This window comes from Poecilia formosa, unplaced genomic scaffold, assembly GCF_000485575.1.
Source record: "Poecilia formosa unplaced genomic scaffold, Poecilia_formosa-5.1.2 Scaffold276, whole genome shotgun sequence".
In the NCBI taxonomy this organism is placed as follows: Eukaryota; Metazoa; Chordata; class Actinopteri; order Cyprinodontiformes; family Poeciliidae; genus Poecilia; species Poecilia formosa.
In genome coordinates, this window is record NW_006800215.1 from 287,115 (window position 1) to 298,547 (window position 11,433).

At 40.9% G+C, this 11,433-nt stretch overlaps 1 protein-coding gene across 2 annotated transcripts in view; it reads left to right on the plus strand.

Moving 5' to 3' along the window:
- The first annotated feature begins 228 nt into the window (after positions 1-228).
- The window catches only part of ajap1 (adherens junctions associated protein 1), a 57,423-nt gene continuing 46,218 nt past the window's right edge, over positions 229-11,433 (plus strand). The window contains exon 1 of one of the 2 annotated variants that reach the window (XM_007571216.2): positions 229-1,082. In XM_007571216.2, coding sequence (XP_007571278.1) covers positions 1,054-1,082 — 29 coding nt within the window. In that variant the 5' untranslated portion in view covers positions 229-1,053. The remainder of the gene's footprint in view (positions 1,083-11,433) is intronic. The other variant, XM_007571217.2, reaches the window with a different exon arrangement.

The following is an 11,433-nucleotide window of genomic DNA, read 5'->3' on the forward strand; positions in this document are numbered from 1 at the left end:
TTCTGTGCTCTCGATCATATCATCACCATGTAGCCAAGCCCAGACGACCATGCGTGTGCGCGCGCTCCCACATAACGCGAGGCGCTCCGGCACATGACATATTTGGCTTTCAAGTGACGTCACGGCAACGTGGGGCTCGGCAGGCAGGTCGTTCGTCTGTCTGAGAGAAGAGGAGCAGCAGGAGGAGACGGACCATCCTCCTCTCCTCTGTAATGACAAGCTCTCATCCCCCCCCCCCCCCCCTCTCTCTCTCTCTCTCCAACTCCTCAGAAACAATCCTCATCCTCCAGGACTCCCTCATCGCGCTCCTTCTTCCTTCCTTCACTTTCGCCTATTTTCCATCATTTTTTCTCCCCATCCCTTTCTTTTTACTTTCTCTGAAACCCATTCTCAACCCTTAACACCTCCAGAGATGTGAGGAGATAATGAGGACCCCCTGCCAGCGCTGCTGACTTGGAAGATCCGTGCATCCTCATCTTTTGCTCTGTGTTTTTTCCCTCTCTCTCTCTCTCTCTCTCTCTCCCTCCTTTTTCTCGGAGGTTCATCTGCCTCTCAACAATGTAAGCGACGTACTGTCAGCTCAGTGATGAAGAAGCACACTACTTGGCCCGTTTTCCCCGCTTCTTATGCGCTCGCTCTTTCAGCCGGAGGGAAGGAATGAAGGGTTTTTGCGCGGAGGCAAAGTTTGAGGGCACCTGCTCACCTGCCCGCCTCTGCCTTTAACTGATTACCAGGAAGAGAGCAGAACAACAGATGAAGAACTTCTGAGCGAGCTGACTATTGTTCTGGCGTATTTATTTATTTATTTATTTAATTTATTTATTTATTTTTCTCGCTTGAGTGGGATTTGGTCACCTTCTTGGAGGAATTCGATGTGCGCCACGCTGAAGGATATGACTTAAAACAAAGATGCTGGCGTTGACAGCTGGAGTAAGGTCCGTGACTTGAGTGCTTTTCTCACTTCAAACTAGAAATTGCCCCAGACTTAGGTGAAAAGCCGTCCAAATGGGAGGATACCTGGAGGACTGAGGCGGATTCGGCAGCCGAGATAAGATGTGGATAAAAAGGAGCGCTGCGCGCAGGTGAGACACGTTTGCCGCTGATTAAAATAGCGTGTTTTGGGATTAAATCTGCCACTTTAGCGCTCGAATAACCCACATCCTTTCGAAAATTGGACACCCCTCTTCACAACACGTCTCAGTTTTTAAAGCTACGCCACGGCAACTTATGAGTTCATCGGAATTAAATATGTGCACGCTAGGACTCGAAGGAAAGAAAATTGCAAAGGGGAAGAGCATATTTCACACGCTGCACAGTTTTTTGCAGTAAAGTGCTGTCAACATGGAATATTGAGGCAAAAACATTTTTTTCTTTTCAGAGGAAACATTAAAAATGTTCACATCAGGAACGCTAGGGGTCACCAACAGCACAGCTCAAACGACTCACACGCGGTCACAGACGCACGCGCTCACAGCCTCAAGGTTAGCCTTGGCAGCTCCGCCCCACTTCTGAGAGCAAACATATGGAAAGATGCAATCATAAAGTAATTAGAAGGCAACTTTATGGAGGTTAAATTAAAGGCAATTATACGTTCCTATTATAGTAAAGCCATCGATTTAAGGGTAAATGTCCATGACATGTTTCAGAGTTTTGTGCTCTCAAAGTTTCTTTTGCAGTTTTACTGATCTGAGCTTGTCAAGGGTAGGAAACAATATTCCATGGAAGCTAGTGGGAGAGAGGCTCTGAGGTTAACCAGACAGAACTGTTATTCTTTTCAGTGTTTCAGTTTAGTGTGACTTTGAACAAGATAGATGGGAAACGGGCTATGTAGTTCACGCTTCCTACGAAGTTTCCGACCGAAAGCCAAAATTTGCCACATTCATTCCTCATCAAGGTAGCCAATAAGAGTAAGGACGCGCTCCTGAGCAACAGTCTAATGTTATTCAGATTCTTCGGACACCCGCTGAATCTCATTCCTGCCTGGCATATCTAATTCCTTCCCGTTTGCAGGCGCACATTTATTATGCATGACACACTCTCCACATCCTAGGCTGACCTCACAGGGTAATGGCAGTGCACGGCGTCGGCAGAGCAGCAGATGCACAAGATGATGAAATGAATTGGTTTCAGATCTGGTGTGGTCCAAAGTTGGAACAGATCTGCTTCCCTGTTGAGGGATTTTCCTGCTGCTTGTTGGGTGGGGATGTGGAACGTCAAAAAGGGGAACGCCTGGAGAAACGGCAACTGTTGTCATGGGCGGCAGCAGCGTGTTATGCCACTTTGTTTCAAACGGCAGCTGAAAGCTTGAGTTGTTCTTGTTCTTGTTGGGTGTTTTTTTTTTTGTTTTGTTTTTTTTTTTCCGCTCAGTGATGACGAGTGGATCCTGCAGGGAAAATTCTTACTATCCATAAAGTGTGTGATAATGTGGAATAAAAAGTGGAAGTTGTGCAGGAAGAGCTACTGTACCTGTTTGAAGAGATAAAGAACAACCTGCCCTCAGAGTGGAGATATGTGGGCGTAAATTAAAAAGCACAGCTTTAGCAAAATTTAAAAAGACGGACATTTTGGAAGATTAAAAAATAAAAAATCTCCACACCACAGCCTTTGCATTGTTATTTGTTCATTCATTATGTTAATCATTATGGATTCTAGGCAACTAATCTCATGAAGAATCTCTGTTAAAAAGGCTTTGTGATTATTCTTTGTCAAAATTTCAACCTGTAAACGCCCTGGCTAGGGTTGACTTATTGTAATAAACATAATCTTTCTTGCCATTTAATATTAAGTACGAGATTTTGTAAAAGGATTAGGTTGTATAAATACTTTTAAAGCATAAATCAGCCTTACAGCTACAGTGGACCCACTGTTAAAGAGCTGCAAAAACCCCTTGAAGAAAATGATTTTCATTATCTTACACTGACTTCTGAAAAATTCACCCCTCAGATTGAGTGCATTTATTCAGTGGGGGTGCGGGGGGAGGAATCTATTATAAAAATCAACTGCGAACTCTTATTGCCATCATGCAGAGACGGAAAGGGATGTAAAAACAAGAATCTAGCTTATTGTTAGAGAAATGCAGTAAAGTGAGGCATCCTGGGGTTATCAGTTCTGCATACCAGCAATTAGATGCCATTCATATGCCCATCAGTTGGTTGTAAGGCATTCCAACCAAGCTTTTTTTTTTTTTTGCCCCACCACATTACAAAATCAAAAAATATGGACTTCCTGGGTGGCGTTGATGTAAAACTAAGTTTGAAAAAGGCCCGGTAGTTATGTGTGATGCTGTGGCGCCGTTTTCTCCTCCAAAGGGCCCGTGAACCTCCTTCACAGGCCCTTTGACATTTTTAATTGAATTACCAGATAATTGTACATTTATTGTCGGCTTCCATTTACTTAATGAAAAGTGATTGATATGGTGTATTACTGCCAGATAATGATCCAAAAGAAATAGCACAGTGAACAGTGATTGTCAGTCATACGCAAACTCAACTTTATCCCAGACTCTGGATCAGCCAGAACTCTGGGTGATCGAGTCGAAATGGTCAAAGATCCCTCCCTCATTTTTTTCTCTAAATCCATAAAATATTCTAGAAACCTATGATTTGACCCACTGGTAAAGGGAGGCAGCACAAGATGATTAGCAGCAGCAGTACCAGCATCTGTGATATCAAAATAAAAAAAAAAAAAATATCATTGAGAAGGTTTGTCTCAAATTTTACACCTGAGATTATACAACTGGAATAATGATGTTAATATCATTTAAGGCTTTCTGTACAGTTTTACTTATAATGCTTATAATCAAAGCATGTGTGTGTGAACTGTAGCTCCATTTGGCCTAGAGGGAAGCTTACAACTAGTTTGACAGAACTGGATCTGTAGCACACTAACAGATAGCTAAGTATTTTTTTTATTAACACTCTTCTGGTTGCTTTAAGTTATTTGTGTAGAAATATGGCTGCAAAATTGGTTGTTGGTGAGAAAATGTGTTTTAGATCTCTTTGTGTTTTTTTTTTATGAACAACTATGTTAAAATACGTTGGAATTTGTCTCATTGCAAATAAAATCCTAGATACATGATAGGTTTTCCCAGTGGAAGACAAATTTACGTGCGATCCAAAGACATAAGCAGCTGTAATTGTGTATAATTTGAGTCTACCGGCCACCATTCATCTATGCCAGGCTCCACACCTCGGCACTGAATCTTTCATGGACGTCACACGGTTTTCGCTTCCCCACAGAGAGCCCTCATCCCACCAGCACACAGGAGATGCTATCAGGCTTCAGATTACTGTGGCTGCACAACGTAACGGGCAGCAGAGACACCAGTTATCTTTCCCAAGGACTTTTCTTCCTGTCGAGTCGTCTCCCGGAGGCTACCGCTTCTTGGGGTGTATAATTATGTTCAGTCTGGATAAATATTAAATTTACCCAAACGTTGATAAAAGGAGGAAGTTGTTCGGCTGATCTTTGTGAGCTAAGAAGGCTCAGGCATTATGTCCTCATATCAGTATTCACGGGGAGCATGTGCTCTATGCGCTGTGTTACCGCTACACTAAATTGTGGTTTGTATCTGACTGATGGTGTAATTTTGAATAATACAAGTGGCTTAATGAACAAGGGCCCCTAATACACAAAGCAACTGCGCAGCATCAGCGGCCTGCAGCTGATGGACTTTATGTGACCCGCCTCTTTGTTTTTAGGCTTTCGGCACAACTCCAGTGCCAAACATGGCGTTTCTTTATGAGAGGGCATCAGATATCCAGATAGTCCTATGATTTAGGTGCCATCTTAATAGCCTCTATGAGGGTTATTAACTGGGCCTCTCTGGAGTGTGATTAACCTAATTTGCAGTGAAATAGGCTGTGTTGCTTCTCCGAGATCCTATCCTCTGGAGGCGTGTGTGTGTGTGTGCATGTGTGTCTGTAAGAGCGTGTCGCTAACACCATGTGCTCAGTAGTCTGTCAAATCCAGGCGGACCAAGACAGGTTGTCCCCGTCTAATGGCAAAAGATACGAAGCGTCCATCTGTGGTTCATTTGACCAAACTTCAGGATTTGTCTAGAGAGGCATGAAAACAAGATCCGTCGTTGAAGGTTTTGATAGCAGCAGGAGGAAGGCATGAATTACACAACACTGACGTGGACTGCGGGTGTAAGTAAAGTTAGATTACCAGATTTGGATCACGGCTACAGTTTTGATTTCCTTTACCCCCTGCAACACATAAATGTATATTGAATGCTTGAGATGAGAGGGCCAGAGTTTGATTTTATAGCCCTGGGAAAAATAATAACAGCAGCTGTTAAAGTTGGGCACTGTGACCGCACAGTATCATAAATTATAGTTGTCCCGCTTTGTTATATGACTTGAATCTCTAAAGTTCCTTAGAGCGTGGAGCTGAGCTGTAAAGTTTGAAACGGTGATCTGATCGGAAAACCACTGATGACCTTTTGGAGCAGAATTACTTTCCAATCTAACAACTTTCACCCATTTGAATTTAAAGTAGTGCATAGAGGCAGCAAGCTAAAGGTTCAACAAGCAGGTCTTTAATACATAAATTGGTAGGTGATGGAAATCGGATCATCCACTGGTTACCGGACGTTGGAAAAGTAAAACTTCTGTTGTTTTTCACAGACAATCATTCTGCCATTTGGTCTCTGTTACAGGAAAGTGATGGTTATTTTAAGGATCAGGGAGGCGTTTAAAGTGAAGTCAAGAGTACCAAGATAAAAGAAGGGGCAGAATAATGTGAAAGTGACTTTTTTTGAGTTTTTCCATCATGTTATTCCCTCACTAACAATATACCTGGAGTGTTGCCTTGAATCGAGTTTGAGAAATCATTTAATCTCCCATGGCAACCATTCAAGGTGTGCAAAACGCTTGGCAGGAGGAGCAATGTTGTGATGACTTCCTGAGATCATTCTCCACCTTTCTGAAGATGGAATTTCAGAAGGAGCAGGAGTTTCTTAAAGAGACAGCACATGTAAAGGTGTAAATATAAAGGTGCTAAATTACAAAGTCAAATTTCTTTTAAGTCATGTTCGAAATATACAGCATTTTTATAACAACTGAAGGTAACATATTTCCTTGATTATGCTATAAAATGGCACTATGCGCCTTGAAAATACATATTACTTCCCCTTTAGAAGGAAACTGGTTCATTTTGCATTTAAGAAAGCAAAACTTTCAGCAGCTAACAAGAAGGCTGAACAGAGTAGAGCTCAAATGAAACGCCGTACTGTCAGAAACTAAAGAATTAATTTACATTTATATTTGGAACAGCTTATTTGTGCTTCTCTAAGTGTTTTGCCTCATCTTCCGCATACGCCCGTGTTTATCTTAACTGCTTCACACCCTAAAATTTGCTCAACGACCCGAATCTGCAGCTTGACTGCATCAGCAAACAGCTAACACTGTGCTGCTGATGTTAGATAAACCTTGTGTCTGATTGGCAGCCCTGACAGTTCCCAGCCTGCAGGTTGTGGGGATCAGATCCTTCGGTGTGCTACAGACATGAAACCTGGTCACGGGGTAGTTTTGACTTTCACATCCTTCAAAGACAACTCCTGTTTCAGTTTCAGTTTGGCAGATATGTTACGCCTAAACAGCATGCACTCGTTGTCTATGCAGTAAAATACCATCCTGTGACGTTTGATCCAAATGAAAATTTTCCGCAGTTTATCAATTGACCCTAGCAAAAGAACAAAAACAAACAAACAAACAAACAAACAAACAAACAAACCAAAAAACAACAACCCTGCCACTTGTTCCAGCCACTTTTGGTGAAAGCTGTAATTACCATCTTTCCCAGTTTGTGCAGAATGAGAATTTGTGCAGAATGAGAAGGTGTGTCTCGTTGCTGTTTCACTGAAGCACATCCATCCTGCAGAGTAACAGAATTACCAACACTGATCTTATACTGTACCCGATTAATGTAGTGAGCTGTTGCTGGATCAATAGTTCTTCTATGAAGGACCAGATGTATCCGTCAAAGCCCATTTCCATTAACTGACTCGGAATCTCGCAGCTCGGCTGAAATGCTTCTTAATAAAAGCTTTATTTTGTTTTTAGCTTCTGCGTGGTAATTTATGTGGACTGTGGCACAGGGCACAGTAAGAATTATTACATCAAAGGGCTTTTATAATTGGAGCAATTTTCCAGTTTTTCTGTTTTCTTTCTTACTGTGTTTCTCCCAAGCCTCATCTCTCTGAGCATGTGGGTCATATACACAGCCCTGGAGGACATTGTGCAGTGGGAGAAATTAATGGGATGATGCAAGAGCCTTGGCTGTTACGTCTTGGACCCCGTAGTTAACCAAATGCAACAATATTTTTCTGCTGTTTTCACTTTTTCTTTTCTTTTTGTACCCCCTTTTAAACTGTTTTCTGGTGCAGCTATAGTAGCAGCTGTTCCATCTTAAACCTAAAGGCTCAGATGAAGTCTGGGTCTCGTTATGTGTGTAAATGTGTGTGTGATGAACACTGCCGGGACATTTGGAAGGTTTCATACATTATTTACCTCCCAGTGGCCTGATCCACAGAGGCAATCCATAAATCTCTGGAAGTCCACGGAAAGCCAACCGTGATGTTTATCTGGGTGCTACTGGGACATCCACCGAGACCAGATCAGCTCCTGCACCCCCAAGAGACATGCAGACGATGTTTGTCTATGTAAAGAGATGAAATTTGTCTTTTGAATGGGTGACGTGCAGCCGTTTCCTTCAAAGCATGCAGACATAACGTATGTTTAGCAAAGATTATTCCAGTTCACAACAAACCCTGCAAATCTCCCTGACCTTTTGTAAAACTCTCTGATGGTTTACCTTCAGAGGTAAAATACCCTTGAAGATATCACACCTGCAGAATCATTGATCTGGATGCCACAACATAATATTATACAAGCATAGTAAAAGGGGCAAAAGTAAAATGCATTCTTTCTCAGGGGCAAAAAGATGGTTTAAATCCATCTCTTTGATGAGGAAGTGATCGCTTGATAAAAACCTGAGGCAGAATACGTCAATGATGTCCAGGATTTATAAACACTTTCCATTGGGAAAAGTCAGAAAAGACTCTGAACATTTGGACAGTTGTAATTTGTCTCACAGACATTTGGAAACGTTCAGCTCAGAATTGGAGGAGCGTCAAAGAAACGTCTGCTAACTTTGTGTCGGACTTCTGAGTCAAATCTTTTATTTTCTCGAGAAGGTCTTATGAGTTTAGCACGGTGCATTTGTGCATTCCAGGCACAAGTCAGCTATCAGCAAAAATGCAGACCAAAGTTTCAGGATTTTAAATGGTTGAAACTTTACCCTTCCTGCCATTTAAAATCTTGTAATGGCTTTATGGAGCCATTACAAGCCACACAGCGGTGCCTGCTAGAATTGTCAAGGTCTCTCACTGGTTATGTAAGTTATTTCTGCTGGTTTATTTTTGATAAAAGGGCATCCATGCACTTTTCAAGGTCTGTAAGTAGATCTTCAGAGTAACAGGTGTGTGTGTGTTTAATATTAGACAAACAAATGTTATAACAGATTTTTTTTTTTTAAACAATTCAATTACCCTTTCAGGATTCACATATATACATTGATGTTGTGATTCTGTCTGATTAAAAACTGCTGGATGACTGAAAAGACCGTAAAGAAGCTTAAAAAAATACTGCATACACTCTCGACATTTCCTGTCTCATCAGAAAGCTTCATGGGTCGAATGGAGAGGTCGACATGGTTGTAGCACAAAAGACATTTATTCTGAATGGAGATCTAATTTCTTTGAGAAAAAAAACAAAAAAAAAACTTTTGATTTTAGAGGCAGATTCGATCTAAAGGGCCACTTCAGGAATGTACTTAAGAGTTCCTTCAGGGACACCAGGGGGAGTATATATTCATCCAGCGCTGTGGGTAAGGTGCCAGCTGAACTGAGTTTTAAACGGCACGGCTGAATAAGTCATGTAGCCTCGTAATTCATAAATATCCAGGATGCAGCATTCATCAAAGCGGAGAATTGCTTTCTGGCATTATGCATACTCTTAACATGTTCTATTTACTCTTTCAAAACAGTCTGTTAAATTGATTTAACAAAATGTCAACAAGAAGTGCAGCTTTCCAAAGAGACATAATATAAGAATGATATTTGGGGGCAAAATACTTTAATTCCTGCTGCGGGTTTTCGCTTTCTTGTTGAAGAGGAGAAGAGTTCAATCAGTTTTGACTTCTCCCTGCTTTTTGATGCTAGATAAAAGGTCATATTATACATTTAAGACATGTTTGGTTCAAAAACATCCATTGTGAAATCTTTTGAAACTCATACTTCTATCTTTTATCATATGATCATATTTTTTTCATGTTATGAAAGTACAACCTAATTTACGTGGTAACATTATATAAAATCAGTGCGGCGCTGATCACTTTGTCCTCAGTGAATGCAGAAAAATCTAAGCGGAGTGACACCAGAACAACTGATGAATAAAAAGAACAAAATAGCTGTCGTGTACTTGAGCAATCTTGGGTTAATTAAGTTGAAGATTGTATATGATTTGCCACTCTGTATAAGAGATCTGAGCCGTGCAAGCCACTTTACGGAATGCAATCATGGTCTAATCTGAATGTCCCAAAGGTGTACAATGCCACTTATTGATGCTTTGAGAGAGAGACAATGGCTTCCCTTATAATAACACCAAACATAACCGTCGCTCCACTCTCTGTTTGAATGCAGATGGTGGTTGACAGATGGACAATCTGTTATAGTCATTTTCAAAACTCATTGTGGATCTCTGCTATCAGGGGTGCAGTTTGTTTTTTGTTTTGCCAATATATTTGGAAATGTTCTGTTTACAAAGTTACTCCAGGCTACAAACAGAATCACCCACAGCAGCCAATATATCACTCTTACAGTTTTTAACTTTTACTCAAAGCTTTTCACAATGTTACATTGTCCGAATGCCCTGGATTACAATGGGGGCTTCAAATCTAGAGTCAGTTCCTGGTATCATCCTGCGTTGTTCCTCTATTTATTCCATAAATTAGAGTCTTGCAGTTGATCCCAGAGCTATTTATACCATTTGAGATTTAGACTTAAATGTATTTCAGATGTGCAGAAGCATTTTCTAAAATGTATGCTTGGCATTTTAAGTTCATCAGTCTGCAGAAACTTTAATCTGTCATCCATGACTTCAGAGGCTGTCACCCCTGCTGCTGATGTCTCCTCAAACAACGTCTCAAGACAGAAGCACACAGGCGCATTCTGCTGTTTTATCTGGTTGTGTACATCCTGCATGCAAAACTAGTCTGGACATGCGATGATTTTTACATACGAATGGCTAAATGTCAACACAGAGGAAATAATTATTGCAAAATGTTACACAGACTTTTAAAAGCAGCTACAAGTAACACCTATGGTACCAAAGCAAAAGAACTGCATCAGGATCACAGTTCCATCCCTTCCAGATTTCTGTAATCAGTCATTGGGTTCACTTTTTAAAATAATAACTACAGTAAATGCCATGCGCCTGAAATGGTGGCTTGAAAGTCAAAGGGATACTCTCTTCTGAATTCAGGCATGCTGATATATCCACAGCTGGAGGATGGTGCAACATAGCCAGTCTTTAAAGTGAAGCAGGTATTTACCAGTCTTCATAAGACAGGAAATCACTACAAGACGATAGCTACTCACCTAACCCTGCCCATGTCTACAATCAGAAAAGTACTTAAAAAAAAATAAGGTTTTATTCAAGTAGAAAAGCAAGGCTGGGTGGGGCCAGGCTATCTTGTCACCATGGAAAGTGAGGACAAGTTTTAAATAAAGTAACAAAAAGAATTAATAGGAAATCAACTGCTTTTCCCTTCATCCTTTGAAATGTCTCATGTACCGCGAAACCTACAATGACCCTGATTCTCCTGCTGTTCCCATTGCAAGTTTACTTGCAGTATTAAATAATAGTAATGCCTGAGAGATATTTCAGATTTAGCAAGGTTAATATACTTTATCAGAGTTGCTAACCTTTACCCAGCGCTGTAACCTGTAGCAGTCGCGGGAAGGAAGTTAAAATAAACAAAAAACGTAACTGAAAATAAAATCCCAACCAGTTGTTACAGCCCAGCTCAGTGGGCTGCAGGTTTTTCTTGTTTTTTTGGCTCGCTCTTTCTGTCTCCATTCGCTCGTTCTTTTTATCAGATGGGCACACACAAATCAAACGCTTGAATCTGGCTGCGGTCCTGCTCATATCTCCCACTAAAAGACATCATGAACAATTTATCAAATACTTGCTGAACAAGAAGAGAGCGAGCTGGAAGAACTATGACCTGCTCTCCAAACCACATGAGCTGGTAAAATGCTGAAGATGAAACATTATTTAAAATACAATTAAAGTAACTAAGAAACATATGGTATGTCTATGTGCTTTAACTAGAATTATAGAATAAGCTCGATGACTAGATTATATA